The 19,902-nt window shown below is 47.0% G+C and overlaps 2 protein-coding genes across 2 annotated transcripts in view; both read right to left on the reverse strand.

Annotated features, from left to right (window-relative positions):
• Window positions 1-19,902, reverse strand: part of LOC149329978 (uncharacterized) — a 143,257-nt gene that overhangs the window by 27,691 nt on the left and 95,664 nt on the right. The window lies entirely within an intron of this gene.
• Window positions 689-12,759, reverse strand: LOC149329979 (uncharacterized; the record flags this gene model as incomplete). The annotated part of the gene is made up of 5 exons (XM_089561213.1): window positions 689-2,762; window positions 3,523-3,576; window positions 11,697-11,903; window positions 11,968-12,106; window positions 12,211-12,759. Coding segments are annotated over 5 exons (1,674 nt in total), but the record flags the coding sequence as incomplete, so codon positions are not given.

Raw genomic sequence — 19,902 nt, forward strand, 5'->3', positions numbered from 1 at the left:
ATATATATATATATATATATATATATATATATATATATATATATATATCAGAGTTGACAAGCCAGTTGATGGGTGGCGCTGATGAACACTCTCAAGGTTAGGTTATTTGTAAACATAAATGCCCCCGAAAGCAGAAGGTTTGACAGCCGTCGCCGTAGCTCAGAGGTAGAGCACCGGACGCGTAATTCGGAAGTCGTGGGTTCGGATCCCACCGGTGGCATGTGGTTGTTTTTTCTTCTGCTTTTCTAATCAATTAGCTTTAAGCGACAGTAATATTCTTACTTGAACACCACAAAAAATAAATTAATTTTAAAAAAAATCCCCTGCGCTCCTTGGTTTCTGTGGCTGTTGGTTTCTGTCATATATATATATATATATATATATATATATATATATATATCAGAGTTGACAAGCCAGTTGATGTTGCCATAGGCTAGCAGTTAAGCTCAGGAACTTAATCTACATGTCTACACTATTCCTTAGCCTAGCAACAAAGAACAAAGATTCTCCTAAAACTGTTGGCACTACTTCTGCTATAGGCACATAAGAAGTGCATGGCCTATAATGCAGCATGCAATAGGCGGGATTTTTGCACTATCACTTGCACTGCCGGTAACCCCTCGATTCAACCCCACCCCTCCGTCGGGGAAGTGGGCTTCCCTCATACCTTACTTTATCAAGAGATAACGGAGCTCATGCTAGAAAATCTGTGACGGGGACGAGACAACTGATATGAGTGCGGGCGTTATGCATATATCACATTATGGATGAAAAAAAAAACTTCAGGCTTTCATTCTGTGATTGTTCGAAAGGGGCATTTGGCCATCTTATTCTCGTCACATGTGGGAAGGTACAGTAACAGAACTGCGCAGGAGGTCCAAGCCTCTCAGCATCAAAATGTGGCCAGCCCACATGATAAATAATGTGAAAGAAATGATTTTGTACTGTTTTTCTAACATTTATTGCTTGACTGATTTTTTGATTGATACCGATGTGCACTAATCGATTTCAAACAATGGACCCAAATTACGAGCTTTACAATACGATCTTTATCGTCGGCACTAATCATAGTATTTACCAGCCACGACCCTTGTAGCGTGTTATCATGAACACCTTATGTAAATCACGAAGGATTTTTCAAATAACACCAACACAACATGGAAGCTAGCAGAATGTGAAATGGTCACGGACAGTTGCTATTCTGACAGAAAAAATAGATTAAACATGGCGTAGAAACAATGCTCCACAAATATTATGCCATTTATATTAAGCAGAGACAGTGCCCTGAGAAATGGTGAAGCAGATTTTAGTGAAATCATTTGTTAGTTCTTGCTCCAAACAACAGAGAACTCTTCAAACTAACGCAAGACACATCATTTTGAGGCTGAACGTCTACTTGTCCTCACTTATTCCTGCCATTAACACAGCGCCCGTGTCTGTGTTTTGCTCCTCGTGTTTCGTCCCGTTCCTTACGCTGTTTTATTTATTGCTGCTGGAAAAAACACAAAGGTTTACACAAGAACAAGTTTTCCCTTATTGTCATACTAATATTTATAGGTTCAGTGATATTAATAAGTGAATTTCTAATTAGTGTCACAAAAATTATCCCACTCAGACTGCACGAATAAAATGAATTATTGCGCGACCTTTCACTCCCCCAAATCTATTTATTGAGGCAGGGTGACAACTAGCGCCAGAGAATAACACTGAGTACAATGTTTTTGAAAGTCTCGGTCCAACAAGAAGTGATGCTACTCATGTGTGACAGTGATTTGATTTCCGTTCATGCAAGTTTACAAGAATAACAGGCTCCCTCTCCATCTTCAGGAATGACTCAGAGAGAGTGTGTGCGCAGTCTAAAGGCATAAAAACTGTCATTTGCAGACAAGTTTGTCGAAATGAACAAAGCTTAAAATGTAATTTTGATGTAGGTTAGCTACCGGCACCTTTCATAGGGTAGTAAGCTAGAATCATCTTAGCTTGTAGACAAATTGGGAATTAGTCAAACATTTACACCAGGGGCATCACGGACCACTGCTAGTTTTTGTGAACAGCCTTCTTGTGGTAGCTCAAATTCTTCCTCTCGCTGAATTTCTTTTGACACAAGTCACATTGAAAGGGCTTTATGCCCTTATGGGATCTGACATGACAAACAAGGCTTGAACGTGCCGCAAAAGCCATGGGGCACAGCTGGCACTGATAGGGCTTTTCACCCGTATGGGTGCGGATGTGAGTCACCAGGCTCATGCTGTGTGCAAAGCTGCTACCACAGTGGTCGCAACGATAAGGTCGCTTGCCTGTGTGAGTGCGTTGGTGTGCCTCCAGATGGCCCTTTTGTATAAAACTGTTACCACAGTGGTCACAGTGGTATGGGCGGTCGCCTGTGTGAATGCGCTGGTGTTTCTCTAGGGTGAACTTTCTTGCAAAGCTATCTCCACAGACGTTACAATGGTATGGGCGGTTGCCTGTGTGAATGCGTTGGTGTTGCTGTAGGGTGAACTTTTGTGCAAAGCTATCTCCACAGTCGTTACAATGGTATGGGCGGTCGCCTGTATGGACTCTGAGATGCCGCACTAGATGGAATCTGTTTTTGAATCCCTTGCTGCAGTGGGTGCATTTGTGCAGCTTATTTCTTGCAGCTTTACTCCGGTGGTTCCCCATGCCAGAAGGAGTAGATTCCATGCAGCGGCTCACAGGGTGCCTTCCACTGGTCGAACCTTCCACAGCAGGTGCACCATGGCCGCTCTGTGTGATGACTGAACCTGTGTTGCACAGGCGGAGAACTTTAAAAAACTGCAAGAACAAACAATCCACAGTTCATTTGGAACTAGGAATAAATGTTGAACGCAGTGGTCACACTCATCAAAAGCTGTGGATGTCTGTCAACAATTTCATTCAACAGGTCAGCCTTAGAACTCGGGCCTCAAACAACACGTCTCTATAGTCATTTCTGCACGCGGGCAAAAAAACATTTAGGCTGCAAGAAATTTTGCCACTGCCAAAAAAATTGGGCAGGTTTTGCAATCCATCCAAAGGAGGAGGTGGTAGAAGAGGAAAGGCAGGGAGGTTAACCGGAATAATAATCGGTTTGCTACCTAAGTTGCTGCATTGGACCCTAGTGCTTACATTACTGGCATCATGACGAACACTGTCCAAAGTCCCCACAGGTGGGCTTAATGGCTAAACAAGTGGCAGTCAGCTATGCTTAGCCCAATGCATGATGCCATTTTCTTCCTTTTATTTCCTCCTTAGTGTCTAATAGGAGAAAACGGCTAAAGGCTATAAGCCAGATGAGCCCTTGGTCTCCTGTACAATTTCTTTGCATCAATGAACAGAACTCACAGCGGAGACAGTTCGGTGAGTATAGTTCACTTATCACAGAACAACTTTGCAGAATATTGAACGCCCATATCACCATCATTCACCACAGTCCGGTAAACTAAAGCTTCCGTATCCTACAAACTGCTCTTTGAGAGACAACCTTCACGAAAGCATATAAGGAGAAAAACTGCCGATTCTAACCTGGTGAGCTATGTCCAGAAGGTACAGCATGTTTGTGGTCCCTGGAGCGCAAGCCTGCATGTGAAAACCAGATTGCATCCACTAAGACACTTAGCTCATGTGGTGTTATGTGCATGACATGGCGAAAGTGGAATAAAATCTCATAAAACATCTTTTCCCGGTTGTGTAAATTCAGTAGGGCTAGCTTGAAAAGTAGTGAGTTAAAAAAGAAATATTCCGCACTTAAAATTCTCCATGGAGATGACTACTGTACCTGTGGTCACGAAAAACTGATGATTGCCTACAAATTGATAGACCTAATGGAATGGAGCCAACAGCTATTTCATCGACAAATGAACATGCACAATTTCTCGCTTCAAGGGAAGGACAGCACAAGCCTGCCTATACAGGCGTAAGAACTAACAAGTGTCATTCACGCTTAATGAACCAAAATATTGATACAGCCGTCATTTGCTTATTAATTAAGCCTTCTATGCTTGTTGTACTGCACACAGGGAAAAAACTTTCAAAGCACAACTACTGAAGAAAACACCCAGATTACAGCTGCCCACGAATGTGGCTATATGCCTAACGTGATGTTCCACCTCCACAGTCTCCAAGAGTGCAATTAATCGAGTAGAAGCAAATCTGAAATTGTACACTATTCTGTCCTAAATGCAATTAGAGCATACCAGATTTACTCGTGTAGTACCCTCACCGCCAATTTTGGGACAAGAAACCAGGAGGGGGAGGGGGGAAGAAACTATCATGACCGAGTTTCTCCATACGCTGCTCTGAAAAAGGTTCAAAATGACCAGCTTTCTTAACACCATGGATGGCACTGAAGCCCATTTCTGTGAACATGATGATGAGGCAAGCTCATTGGAACTAATAACAGTGAGAGCTGAAGATGACAGTGATGAATTTTTTAAGAAGCAAGGGCAGCATTGGTGAAAGAGCATCGTGGTGTAAGGCACTTTCGTTAACACAGGGGGGATCTAATACCCATTTCCAGGCACTCACTAAAGCAGAAGCCAGAAGGAAAGCTTGCGTATCGTACCACAGGTGGGTACCTAGCGGCACAGGGAATCCAACCCAGCACATCCTACATGCGAAATGCACGCTCCAATGATTAGGCCACCGTGGCAGGGAGAGTGAATGTGGCAAGAAACAGCGAATAAAGAAGCGACTTGTCATCAGATGTTGCAATATTCTGAGCAGAAATCATAGCAGCACTACACTCGTTTTACGAACATTTTGTGATGCAAGGGAACCAGTCAGGCGAAACTAAAAAACGAACACTGTGGATTAGTAAATCTGGTAAAACTGGCACTGCACTGTGTAATAGTGTAAAAAGACAGCTTAAAAACACTTAGCTTAAGAAGACATAGGTCATTTTTTTTTAAATTGCTTGCATCATAATAAAACAATTTCCAGTTAAAAAAAAACGAATCAAAGACCATAACACCACCATGAATTGAAATCCGTACACGATGAATTCCAGATGTGCGGATATACATTCAGTATTGTTAGAAAACTAAAAAAAAACATAACACTGTCAAATTACAGTCCATACAGCCAAATGTAACCTGCTTTTAAAAAGGCCTCAAAACAAAACTGAAGATCTCAGAATGCAGGCAAAATGAGCACAGCAATGAACTTAGTTTAGAAAGTCACTAATGCTAAGAGTACATTAATCACAGTGTACTCTTCAGCAAAGCCAGTAAACAGTGGCAAATACAATGGGATATAAAATTCACCACACAATACAGCACAGGTTTTTTACAGCTACAGTCATCACAAAGCCCCAACCAGGAGACAAAGCAGAAGTGCGAAGTGGTAGAGTTACATCGAATTACATAAGCAAACATCCGCAGATTCGAGCTCATACACACAAGATTAAGGATAACGGTTGAAGTGTAAAACACAGATGCACAAAAGGTGAATAATTTCAATGCACACAATTTTCACCCTTTATTTTTCTTCTTTTACTGAAAAATGAAAGAATATTGCATAGATGAAAAAGAAACAATGCCCCATGGTCATTCAGCCTCTCAGTGACCAAATAATGTGATTCTACTACTACTAATCGCCCACCACGAGAGTACACATGTTGCAGGCTTTACTCAATTGCTCTATGTGGTCAGGTGTCCTGTTAGTACCGTGACTGATATGGGAATCCAACTGAGAGCTTAATTTAAGCTGTTCAACCATTGCACGCCAGTGAGTGCTGTTACACGACCCTTGAGCAAAGAAGAAAGAACTTGGTGACTTTTTTAATCTCGCTACTCCCTCGTACCCTCTCCATTCCAAGCCTGATGTCATTCGTGTGGAAAGAATTTTACTGTTTACAAAATGAGTTCACTAAAAAAAATTTGTTTCGAGGGCAGTCCTCATTTTCCTTATTATTTACATCCTTGTAATTCAAGAAAAATCATTCAAAACACCTCCATCTAACTCTGTATAGTTTTTGTCAAAAGTAACCAGGCTGCACGTTTTGCTTCTCGGTTGTATATTAAAGCTATTATGCCAGCCCTCAAGCTCTAAATCTCTGTATGGTAAGAAGAACCCCTATTCTCACCTTCAAAGAACTTTTTGATATTTAGGGAAGCCGTGAGGGCCCTGTTATGCGAGTAAGAATCAAACCATGCAGCCTGGTTAATTTTGACAAAGACTGTACATAGACACAATGCACTGAGATCATTGCACATGCAATTTTATAGCTTATGAGCATCAAGCAATGCAGTCATGGAAGGCTGGCAGGCGTGGTACTGAGGGTTTCTTCCTCTGGAACCTTGCACACATTGGCTTATCGATAATGGCCTGCAAAGTAATGGAGAACAAATGAGTGTCACTACAAAACAAACACAAATGCCACAAGCAATGCGGCCTGTGTGCTTTTGAGCAAATGGCAATGTACAAAGAAGTAAAAATGCACAAAATCCACGTCTGACTACACATTCTGCCATCTTCTTTGTTCTGCGGGCACAAAATGTGAAAGGATATGGACAGGAAATAAGAAAAGCAATGGCAATGTACTGTAAACTGTGAGTACAAATTTTTGAAACTGATATTTTCTACCAGCTTAAATACGATGCCACTTGCCATATTTTCAGCACAGCTGGTCTGGAAAGTTCTCTTAGCACAGACAAATGGATTCTCATGCACCTAATTTTGCACACGCATACAAATGAAGGTAAAGTTCTGCATATGTAGCAGTAGGTTACACTCAAAGGTGCTTCATCAGGCATGTACTCTGTGTCATCCAAATACTGCTCCTCATGCCTGCAATTCGAAACATTGTGTAGCAGACTAAGGAGAAGTCTCCAAAGATAAAACTACATTGTTCATATGCTTTGTGTATCGAATATGTATAATAGATCAATGGAGGGAGTAATGATTAGTTTAGTTTAGTTTATGGGGTTTAACGTCCCAAAGCGACTAAGGCCATGAGAGACGCTGTAGTGGAGGGCTCCGGAAATTTCGACCACCTGGGGTTCTTTAACGTGCACTGACATCGCACAGTACATGGGCCTCGAATTTCTCCTCCAAAGAAATTCAGTTGCCGCGGCCGGGATCGAACCCGCGTCTTTCGGGTCAGCAGCCGGGCACCATAACCACTTAGCCACCACGGCGGCTGTGAGTCATGAGCAGACCAACTCAGGCTCATATTGAGAGCTTGAGAATTATCTGAGTGGTGAGCAAGTTAGATCCGGACTCAAATTCAGACCGTGACACGAGTCCTGAGCGAGTCCGGATTAGGCTCATATTATGATCTGTGTTTTCGCAACAACGGTGCCCGCTTTGATTTTTTTTGCCTCCTTGTTTAATAACAGTGGAGAGCAGGAATGATTAACTGCCGCGAACAAGGACACCTGAGGGTGAGGCTGGCTGGCGACGTCTGCGGGTGACCGAAGAAGGGGATTCTGCGGAAGCAAGGAAGACAGTATTTCGTCCCATCCCCATAGCTAGTTTGTGCAGGTGCAGTAATGAGCCGGTAGCTTTGTTCAAGTCCCTCCATGCTGCTGAGAGTTCATATTAGTACAAAGATTTGCAATCAGCACAACATTTTTGACACGCAGATAAGCTGTTCACTTTTGGTATAAACTTAACCCAAACAGCGTCAGATCAAGAACATACGTCCATGAGCCTTAATTCGGACCTCTATATGCAAACATATGCGCGGCCGAAAAGTATGACCAGATTACTGAGCAGTCAGGAGATAAGAAGGTGAGAAACTGGTCATGATATCTGGCCACATATGTGGCTGAAGGGACGTCAGAGAGGCAGTGCATCCAACATTGGGGTTTTTTTACATTGCATCGACAGACTGCCAGCTTATAATGCGATCCTATCCCTTGCCACAGAAAGATTTTCACTTCTGACGCCACATGACTACATTTGTGGCTGTGGCCCAATGGTCGTTGTCGTCACATGTGGCAACACTCTACGTAGGTGCGGATGAGATGTCCTCCACTGACCTTTTGAAGGCAGGACTAAACATAAATATATGGTAACATTCATAAGTTACAACCAGAAAAAGAATGTTTCAGTTGCAATTTCAAGCTGAATAGCCAACCGCAATGCAGCTATGACTGTTATGTAATCTTTTTTTTTATGTAATCTCTTCACCTGAAACTTCCTAGCAAAAATATTATGCCAAAAAACAGACAATAAAGCAGATATGAAATAAATAAAATGATGGCTAGAAGTAGAGGCATTATAACAACTAAGAAAGGCAGGACAATTTATGAGCCTGGAAAAACTAGTGCGTAACTTGCAAGGAACTCTTAAAGAACCACACAATGGCAAATGTGCCATCGGACTCCAAGAAACATCAGAATGAAAGAATTGCACGACACATCACAGAAATCGAAGAAATACAGCACAGAATAAAATAATAGCCTTCAATGGGAAAAAAATAAATGTATCAAGATTAATGAAAGCATAGGAAAAGGAAAAGCAAGTAAAAAAACAATGAACCACTTTAACTTTCTAGGCGAGGTGACACGATCGCCACAGGCCTGATACAAAGGGGATGCCAACAGTTATCTATTTATCTAGGGGACATCTCTTCGTGCGTGGTACAAAGACACGTCCTTCAATACATATTTTACAGGATAGGAGCATCAAACTATGGATTGGCATAGGCTGGCAGCAGTTCCGCAGGAATCTTCTTCTCCTGGCTACGAGTGGTGCGCCAATATCTGAAGAACTGAGAACATACAAAAAAGGCCCGGCAGACACACAAAAGAACGACATCAGCGTTGTTCAATACTGCTATGGGATGTAGTCCTGCTTTTTAATGTAGACCATATATTGGAACTGAAGGGTGCCATGCATTTTTCATTCCTGTGAAGAGGCTATATTAGGACGCGGAAAAGAGATTTTTTCGGTATACAAAAAAAAAAAAGACTGGTGATATGCCATGAAGCTGTTTGTACCAGTTTCGGCGTAAACGGCTGGTTGCAGGTACCGCCACCGGGATATGGTTCACCAGCCTCCACAAGTCACCATAACGCACCATGAACGGTTTTCACACATAAGGCCACAGAATTCATAGATCATCACCCTTTTTACCGCAAAGCTTTAGACAGCAAGATAACAAATTGTTGCATTTGCTATGCGATTAGGAACATTGAAGAACGCAGACATCCAAGAAGAAATGCGAACGGCGTGATTTCCACGGACGTGCCGTCTGCTAAAGCCTGCTACAAGAAAAATAAGGCGTGGAAAGCTCACTGGCGGCCGAGTCAGTGAGATGGTCACGGCTGAAGACACTCACCTAATAACTCCGGCAGCTTTCATTGAAGTAGATTTGTCTGTTATTGCGGTTATACACTTCTGCAGCTTTCATGTTACTGGTAAAGGCCCGAATCTTTCGTGATTGCGCGATGGCATTTGGCACGCGCGCACAAAGACGGACCACGTCTTCACAAGCGCACGCTGCAAAAAGTGATGTTCACCGGGTCGCACGGAGTTATCCTTTCTCTGTCTGTAGGCCCACAGATTTCCTGCTGCAAAACTTCTTCTCACGGACTGACACACGAAATCGGGCACGCAAAGCAACAGATTAGGGAACTGGCCCAAACGGCCACACACGAATTGTGTGCGATAATTGATGCCGCCCGCGATGCAACTTGCGCCATCATACGTGTTTCCTGCATGGGTTTTTTTTTTAGAAAATTGAAACCTTTTATTGGCGTCGTGTGTCGTCGCGTTTTCACTACTATGGGTTTTGCACACTGCGTTCGCGAGAAAGTCGTCTGCGCACACACGAACAGCGTTTTCGGAATGAAACATCTTAGTAGTGCCACTCCATGTTCTCCCAAAAAAGTACGACTGTTCCGCAACAAGTAGCTCACCGCCCCATGATGCTTTGAGCGTCCATGGTGGCTGAAGTGCAGCGCCGCCAGCTTTCAACCAGCACCGCACCGCAACTAGTATGGGAAATAGAAACGCCGTCCCGTTAAGACCAACGAGGTTTTAGCACTTGGACGCGAAACCACCGAAAAATCGCGGCTGTGCTGCACATGGAGACCGCAACTTTCTTTCGAGCCCATGCACCGATTCAGTCAGGGAAATTTCACGAATTGTCCGTTACAGGATTTATACCCACAAGAACCCAACACGTACTATGTACGCACCGAAGCTCCTGCATTCCCGCACATCACAGACGTCCCTCATGCTAGCCAGCGATAGCACTCCTCACCTAGGATGGATGCGTAACTATTCGCTCACCGCCGACGTCCAACCACTAGCGTAGTTTTCACCACCTCACTGCTCACTCCTTTGTAGTTTCCACGAGCCAGAGTCGAATTCGAACGAGCGCGCACCAGAATGTCTACACCTCGACAGCCATTACCACCGTAGCACTTGCTGCCAGCCTACCTTTTCCGTACAAGCCGCAGGTCCGTACTCGCGGCCACCGCGCCCCCACTACAAATTCCACGCCATTCAAGACTTTACCAGTACACTGGCAGTCCTCCGAAAGCAGAACAGACTACACAAGTCTATTGAAATAGATCTTTATTCTATACTTTTATTTCGCGTAGGCAGATCCGATCTTTACCAGGTTCACCTTTGTCCGGCTGAAGTCCAGGGGAGGGGGAACCTGCGAAGAACGCACGCACAGCGAACCCACCTAGGCAAACCCCCTTCGAGCACGTACCAGCCTCACGGACAGCTTAATCAAATCACTGCAACAAAGTTGGAACTCTCAATGACTAGCGAAGCTGCCATTTAATTTGGTTCCGTACCCGCTGCCCAGTGTAGCAATACGTATCGCGACGAGCAAATTGTGTACAATATTCGGTGTAACAGCACAACCTGCACTCACCCATTCTCGCATCTCTCCTTACACCCACACTTTCATACTTCCAATCGCCCATCCTCGCAAACCGTTTTTTTTTTTTGAACACTTGTCGCCCCGTGTCAATGTCCAGAAAGAAAAACCCGACACCAGAACCAAACCAGCAATTTACTTCCTTCCGGTACAGATACAAAGCATCGCTACAGTGACAACGCAAAGCGAAACCCCTAAGGCCCTGACAAGTTACGTCAAAGGGAGGGGAAAGAGCGGGACTGGGCTAAGAAGTGACTTACCATCCAGAGCTGAGACTCCAGTGCTGGTAGAAGCTTGCAGCAAGTCGGAACGAAAAACCGCAACGGCACGAGACGCGAAAAAAAGCGCGTGATGACTGCAGGCTGGATGTCATCCTCGCAGTGGCCAGGCAGGACAAGGTGGTCTGAAGATCTTCCGAAGGTCCAAAAAATACCCAATCCACTTGGAAACTCGCACCGCGAAAGCGCCGAAGATAAAAATGACACAAGAAACGGGACAAATGACTGGGCGTCTTCTGAGAAGCCTCCGGGGTCGAGGCAGCGAGGGAAGATGACTTTACTTAGTCGATTGTACAAAGCAGGGCGATACAGAGAATACAGCACAGCTCTTACATAACCCTGACAAGCTATAACCATTAACACATTGAACGGTGGCCTCAAGGTGGAGACCAAATCTCCATGTAACAAGCCTGAATGGCAGAACCAGAGACCAGCGTTGGAATAGAGCCCGATACAACCGTAGCACCGGCACTAACCCGGCGTTGCAGCCGAAGCTGAACCCCAAGCACGACGGGGGCTAGGGCTGTCGTGGGGCAAGAGAAGGGGATAGGAGAGAGGACGGGGTAACGTACCATGAGACGGCGTTGACTGCTGCTGCTTGTCCGGATGATAATTGGACGGGCCGGCGATGGCAGGAACACCAGAAGTGTCCGTGTACATCACCATGGCGCCAGATGCGCCGTCCCCGGACGACGCAGCGGCAGGAGGGGCGGAAACGACAGGCGATATCGCCTGCTCGACATAGGGCATTAAACTAGAAGGCGACGGCTTGATATCCACTGAAAACAGAACAGCAAAGGTGGCTTAGGCTTCATGAGTGAACACACACGTATTACAACATACCTTGACTCGAGATGTCTGAAGGCAATGAGGCTTGAACAGGAACAAGTGCTGAGTTGTCTGCTGATGTGGACCCTGTGTGATGCGACTCGTTCCCTAGTGCTTGCGATGATGAGGCGACGTCCGCGAACACAGGTTCCTCCTACGAAAGGGCAAGCAACCATAAGCACTGGAAATAAAAACACGGAACTTTACGGAGTCCACCGCACAGACTTAAAAGGAGCACAACAGCAAGGGAGCACCTACGTTCTCCGTCGACATAGACTGTTCCAGAAGGTTCGAAGGCTCCACCTCAAAGTCTGCATCGTCGCCCTCCCCCACGTCGTCACCAACCGAGTCCTGAGTATGCTGCGAGGTGGTCATAGAGTTTGTGGCCTGGGCGCTGGAACCGAGAAGTGCGCCTGAAGGCTCGGCCGTAGAAGACACCGCCACAGTGAAAGAAGTCCGACTCGAAGGAGACTCGGCCGGAAGGGCGGGCACGCGGTCGCTAGACAAACTACCGTCCTCAATAATTTCGGGACTCTCCGGCCCCTTGATGCGCGTTGCCGGCGGCGCATCTTCGGAGTCGCTGGATGACCGCCGCCGCGGTCGGCCTCTTTTACGTTTACTACTTAGCGGCGGAGATTCGGCACAAGGAGTGCCCACAGGTTTAGCGTCCGCACCGTCTACACTCACGAGCGCACCTTGCTTGTTCTCACCGGTGATATCGGCAAGACCTTTCACCTTCAACGTTTCCGCGGTATTGAGTAAAGCGTGGCCCGCATGGAGCGTTTTTCCGGGCGATTCGTCGGCGTCGACGGCACCGGAGCGTTTTTTTGCCGCCGGAGAGGACGTTTTTGCCAAATCGTCGGGTTCTGTCGAAACAGATAAAAACGTCGACGCCGCGCCGACGCCAGGAGAGGGCAGCGACAGAGGGCCAATGAGAGCCGGAACGGGCGTCACGTGACTCTGGGCGGAGCCACGCCGGTCGAGAGAGACGCGCTTGCGAGCTCTCTCTGGCACTGTAGCTTGACCACCAAAACTGCGTCGTGCTTCCCGGAAAGCATAGTTATTATCCGGAAACACGGGCGTTTGACACACCGAGGGTACCGAGTTCTAGTTCACTATAGTACCGAGGCTTGGGCTTCGGGTTTCTCGGCCGAAACGGCCGAGCAGCGTGTTGTCTCTCGGAGGAGTCGCTTTTAGCTGGCCGCGCCGTCCATCAGGGGCACGCGTAAACGGTAGCGCCATCTAGTGACAAGACGCCAAAGCACATAAACGCTGTGTTGAAGAATTTTTTTATCCGTAATTGCTGATAACTACGATGGGTGCATTGCGAGCCTTTTTTCGTTCCAAGTAGAAAAACTGCTAATAGATGAAAATGTAGCAAGTGAATAAAAGCTAGACAACTGCTTCACCAGGTGTCGTTCTTGCGAGGTAAACACAGTTAGGCCTAAGAGCTTGAAAATCGCGAAATTATCTGAAAAACAAAGGCTAGTTATCGCTTATACCTCTACGCGTGGGCGAGCTGTGCGAAGTAAAAGCGAACCGCTACCATCTGAGCGAGCTATCACGTCGAATAATCCAGCGGTGACATGTATTTATTCCGAAGTGGGCGAGCAGGGCGCAACCATCTTGTCAACGTCGCCCGTAGCGCGCGCCGCTCGGCTGCTGACCATGCGGGAGTGAATTCGTCGACGCCGGCGCGGGCGTTGGGCGCGCGACGCGATTTCGCGGGTAAAAAACGCTCCATGCGGGCCAGGCTTCACTGACGATCCGCAACGAACATCGTCCCGCACTGACGAAAACGAAGCCACGGGGTTGACGGGGTCTCCCACTGTGCGGCCAAGCGCCAATAGAAAGCCGCCGTTCGTTTCCCGCGCTTTGTCAACCAATGGCAGCGCACAACGTCGACGCAGGCGCCGGGCGCTGAGATGCGGAGGGAGGAAGAACGGATGAGCGAGAAGCAAGGGAAAATGGCCGACGAGGCAGCCGTTGGTCGAATTTTCAAACATGGCGGACGCGGCATGACAAAAAAAAAAGCAAGCAATATTTAGATAAAGTGACGCGCTAAATTAGCCATCTGTGGATGACTGAATCCCAGACGTTACGGCAATATCATGTACGAGGCATCTTATTAATCAACAGAGGGCGGAGGGCACCGTTCGTTGGTATTGGTGGAAGTAGCCCAAAATAGAGGCGATGTCCGTTGGCGGTAGTCATGGAGGAAGAAAAACTAGGAGGGACCATGACGTCACAATCTTGAAGCCTAGTCATAAAAAATATAATGGAAAGCATCATGGGAAATAGGCCCTCACGTGACAAGGCAGTGGTAGCTCTTAGCTGGATTTCGGTTTCGGTTTCGCTCTCTCGCTGTACGAGCAACTAGGCGACCATCTGCTTGCGTTCACTGACGGCTCCGTGGTGAGCGCAAACTGCTCGCTCGCCGCAGCGGCCACCATCCCCGAGCGACGCTTGCGCTGACTGCGGCGCAGTGGAGACACTTGGAGCACATGCTCCTTCGCTGTGCCGCTTCTGCAGTGCCGCGTCGCGAGATTCTCGCGGCCTGCAGGGCGCTGGGAATCATCCCGGACAGTCTCGAAGCGCTCCTGTGGCCGCGCGGTACTGCGCGCACCCGTGATATTCTAGCCTCTATTCCCGTGACAGAACAGTGGTGAGCCTCTGTGCGTTCATCGAACAGGCGGGCTTGACTTCCCGCTCGCTCTTCGCCAGGTAGTGCACGCGTGACACGAACACTCCGTGGGTGCTACCTCCGACGGTATACGCGGCCGGGCGCCCCACCCCGGCCGCTAGTGCAGTATGCTGCGCGCGCGATTAGTCCGAGACAGGACGCTACGAGCGCGCGGCTATGTATACATACAGTTTACTTCTTTTTGTAAGTGATTGCGCGCAGTGGCCGGGAGACCCCGCGCAGGGGCAGACGTAAAGCCGCCGGCACTCTCTCTCGACATCGAGAGAGAGATAAATACTTCACTGCTGAATTTCACGTCGGAACCGCCTATGTGCGCGCGCGTATTCGGCACGACTTGTGCCTTGAGAATAGCGGAGAACGGAGGGCCCATGGGCGGGCCGAAGTCCGCCTGCCCGAGAAATAGAATCTTGCGCAGCGCGCCGGAGCGCTCGTTCAACACGTCCGTCCGCCGTGAGCGCTCTGGAAGCCGCTGCGCCCTTTTTTAGAGGCTAGTTTCTTCGCCTACTCTCGAGTTCTCCTCTCATAGCATGCGCTGAAATAAACGCTCCGTATGCGTGTATAACGACGAAAGGAATTCCTCTCCATTCTCTTTATGAACCACAGTTGAACAGTGACGAGGTCGCGGCCGCACCCTTTGATGAAAAGTTTACCCGCAGTTTTCTACAGTGCACCCAAAAACTCAAGAGTGTAATCAACAGAGACGCGGAGCCTGCAGACAACCTCGAGCTCGGTACGCATTCCGCCAAAGCGCTGCGCTGCGCTACTTCGGAGCACGGACGTTCACTAAAAAGCACCGCTGGCTGGCAGTCTGGTAACTGTGGAGGAGGGCCTATTTCCCATGAGTCAGTGCGCAAAAGGGCCCTCGGCAGCGGCGTCAGAGGAGGATGGCTTGCAGAGGCTGAGCGCACTCCCTCCTAGTTTTTTTACCTCCATGGCGGTAGTCCGGCAGGCAGGGAGAAGACGAGGCGCCATGTTGGAAATTCGTTCATTATCCAGTGCACGTAACAGGGCCGTTGGGAAGGCTGATTCTCGCATTTTATCGCTTTTAATACGTTTTATAGGGTTACTTCAAACTGTTGGCGGTCTCTCCTGATACTCCGAATGACATAAACATGAATGACATATGAATTTTGACCAATTCCTTTTTGTTCGTATTAAGAGCGCGGAATTTTGCTCGAATAAGCACAAATGCGTTCTCACAACCTCGCTTCTCTGCTTTGAGCAGCACAAGCAATTAAATAGCTCTCTGCTGTGCAATTAATTCTTGCCACAAAATTATCGGATTATTTTGTCGTCTAAACAAACGACCGATTACACAAGCGCTTTCGTTGAAATTACTGCCTTGAGCAGGTTTTACAATGCGCATTCTCAGAAACAAAGCTGCTTACCAGCACGAAATTTCGAGTGGACGCATGACCCGTGCCAGTTCGCAGACAGCCGCAGATGTATGCATGTTGTTTATTTTATCATTCTGAGAAATTTTCCTGCGATACAAATGTTTGCTTTGTAATGACTTCGGTGTATGCATGATGGTCGTAGTACGCTAACTCAGACACATATTTGCTCGAGACGCGTATATTTTATTTTTTCACGTTACTGCAAGCTTTTTGGTTAGCGGGCCGCAATATGCCTTCTGAGGGGATTCTAGCACGTTTTGTTTTTTCACAGATGCAGAAAGCGTTACGACAGCAGATAACAACGGCAGGAGTCAAGGATTTGTGCTGAATTAACATCCGATTCTAACGCAACTCCTTCGCGCTAGATAAAAATTGGTTCTGTGGCTCTTTGTTCTGTCGCAGAATGTGGTACTCTTTATTTTTGTAGGATTCTCCTGTTGCAGTGGTTTTTACACTTCCAGTCGACGTTTTTACAGCTGGGAGAAAACACGGAATGGAGCAAGGCGTCAACGTTTCTATCCCGCCCGAGCAGTTTAGAAGAGCAAGGTTCCGGGCTAGTTGGTAATGCTTTTAAAGAAAGAACAGCGCGAAGAAACACATACGACGAGTGTGTGTGTCGTTTTTTCGTATGTAACATGTTTCTTCGCGCTGTTCTTTCTTTAAACGGAGCAGTTTGTGTCCCGTTTCCCGGCCTACCGGCTCATTCATCGTATCATGTTGTGTGGATGACGACAGACGCTGTTGTTGTTGTTGTGACTGAGAGAAGGATGAAAAGGAAATTGCACGGGCCTGCTACTGGCTCGAGCCAAGCCACCACCGCTGTCACATGCAGATAGAGGAGAGTTAAAAGATCAGAGGAAAGAGAGAGAGGAAAGGAAAAACGCGCGTCGCAGCAACAACTGCGTCCGCCGGAGCGGACGCTGCTCGAAAAACAGATAAGCGGCCGAAGCCGCGCTCGCCCAAGCGAGAACAACACACGCAGCTGCAATGAGTGCCTTTGTATTCTGCGATATGCGTGATAGTGCGTTCTGTACTTTTAAATCCGTAAAAGTCGGTCGCATGGTTCGCTTATAAAAAAAATAACATCAGGGCACTGAGTCACAAGCGCAGTATTTTATTTCGTGCACAGGTTCACACGGATTTGCATAAACTGGCATGAATAGCAAGCCGACAAATTCGCATGCCGCTAATGAAGATTTGCGCGAGTGTCATGCCTAGCCAAGCACTAATAAATGTAAATGAATGTGCTTAAACTGTTAGCTGCAATTTTTGCAACGACAGTTGGAACTGTTAGGCCGCCGCGGTGGCTCAGTGGCTATGGTGCTCGGCTGCTGGCCCGAAAGACGCGGGTTCGATCCCGGCCGCGGCGCCTGAATTTCTTTGGAGGAGAAATTCGAGGCCCGTGTACTGTGCGATGTCAGTGCACGTTAAAGAACCCCAGGTGGTCGAAATTTCCGGAGCCCTCCACTACGGCGTCTGGGACGTTAAACCCCATAAACCAAACCAGTTGGAACTGTTGCAATATAACTGCTCAGTTTTTATATATATTGTCAACACTGCATAAGCATGCCGCTAATGAAGATTTCCACGAGTGTCATGCCTAACCAAGCACTAACAAATGTAAATGCATAACTGTTAGCTGCAATTTTTGCAATGACAGTTCGAACTGCTCAGTTTTAATATATATTGTCAACACTGCATAATTTGCATCACAGACACATTTGTAACACTGTCATATAAAAAGCATAAAACATATCCTCTGTTAAGCTGACCGTCAGCCAGCATACACAACTATATAAAAACACAAAGCCTGCAGAAAGTGTACACAAAGGTGCATTTTTTGTTAGCAGTTTTGCACCAACTGCACACTTTGCTCTGTGTGACATTTCAGCCAGCACATGCAGTGTATCCCTGAATTGCACAGAACTGAAGGTTTGATGTACTGGAATTATCATGTGAGTTTCAAAATCTCTCTTAAAGTCCATGTTGTAAACCACCTGTATGATCACAAAGAGCCAATTATCAAAATTTGTAAATGATGTGGTGCCTCTTAAAAATATGCATAGTGCTCTTGAAAAGTAGCAAAGGCTGCAGTAATGACTGCACAACCAAGCAAGTACATCCAAGTGCATCCAAGCAAGTGCACGCTGCCAGATTAGCTATTGGCTAATCGCATTGGCAACTTCCGGGCGACGAGCGAAATTTTCTGTGAGTGCAGATCCGAGCGACACGACAAGCGACACGGGTATTTTGCTTCGCGCGACGGCGTCGCTCGTCGCTTGTGTAAGTGGAAACAAGCGATTAGTGCATCGCGCCAATCCTCGCCGACATCGAGCGGAAACAACGAAGCGCGAACGTGGCGGTCTGCGAGCAACTGACCTCAGCTGTACCGGTCACGACTGGTCCAAGTGGGCTGAGGGACTCGAGATCATTTTTGTAGGATGCAACACTACGGCGGATGCACGCAAAAAAGTGCCTCATCATAATATCGGCGAAAAACACAGTAAGTCCCCTTATGTGTTTTACGCATGGCTCAGATGGCTCCATGCGTGAGTCAGATGGCTCCCTCGGCACTGTTACTTTGGAAATGCCGACCTTGAGATAAAGAAAAAGATAATCCTTGCCTCAGTGCCGTCTCGCATCCGGAAGGGCACTATGCTACAAGGGTGAATGTCTTGGAACGTTGAATGTGGTGTGCCCGAAATCTTCAAGAGCGCCGACCGCGACGCGAGTGTGCCTGCTGCGCACAAGCGTGGTCAGCACCGTAGCCGACAACACAGCGGAAACATCAGACAGATATGCCTTGGAAAGGCCTGAGGTGAAAGATGCTTAGTCTAAACCCCGTAGCATTTTTTAGACTGTGGTTGAAGCATTCTGGCGGTGTCCATTCCACATGCAGCCCGGAGAATTTCTTGACTGGTTACTTGTTACAGTTCATTTTGGCCGCTGACGTGTGATGTACCGGACTGATATGGCTTTAACCAATGAACAGATACAAATTAAGAGTACTCCCCTATTTTTTGACGGCTCTTATTCGCTACTGAGAAGTTCGAGGTATAAAGCTTAAAATATCAATGTAGCTGGAGAGAGCTGGAAGCGGAAGCAATTACTAATAAATTGTTCTAGTGCGACAAAAAGTGCTCTGAAGTGCCGTTGTGGTCTTCTTGTCGCGCGACGGGCTCAAGTCTCGAGCTCGCAGACAACCTGCTAATAATGTGTTTTGCTTCCCATCTTCGTTTCTTTCTTTTTGGTCTTTATAGGTGAGGTGCGTTTCCGCTGTCAACGCAAAGAGTCATGGGAAAATCGTCTGCTAGCTACTTCCGGTTCCAAATTGCTCAACTGATTGCATGCATCGCCCTATTCACCGCGTAAGTTGACATCGTTTATGCGATAAATAACTCTTGGTACTAGTCACTGATTGCACTGAAGCATCGAAAGAGAAATTCAACTTCGCCTCATGAGCAGTCTGCAAGTTGATTCGCCTTGTAGCCTGCTGCAGTTGTGATTTTAGGGTGACGAAAGGAGCCTGGTACCTAACACACTTTTAGCTCTAATATGGTACGTTGCGCAGCGCAGGGCTAATCACACATGCGATTGAAGTAAGTAACGTGGTGACCTTGACTTCATGCAACGTATTTCCAACGGATCACTGAAGCAGTAAGTACTCGATAAAATATTTCTGCTCCACAACACGCGGGCAAGCCATTTCATTTTATTCAAGCAGCTCCGTACAACACAGTGTGGCATATATAATCTAACGCCTCTACTCTCCTTTGCGGCGTGTTCCTGAGTGTTCTCACATGAAATGCCGCCTGCACTTCATCTAGAATAACAAAAAGGCGACAAGGC

This window comes from Amblyomma mixtum, chromosome 9, assembly GCF_055824585.1.
Source record: "Amblyomma mixtum isolate Tamu chromosome 9, ASM5582458v1, whole genome shotgun sequence".
NCBI classification, from domain to species: Eukaryota; Metazoa; Arthropoda; class Arachnida; order Ixodida; family Ixodidae; genus Amblyomma; species Amblyomma mixtum.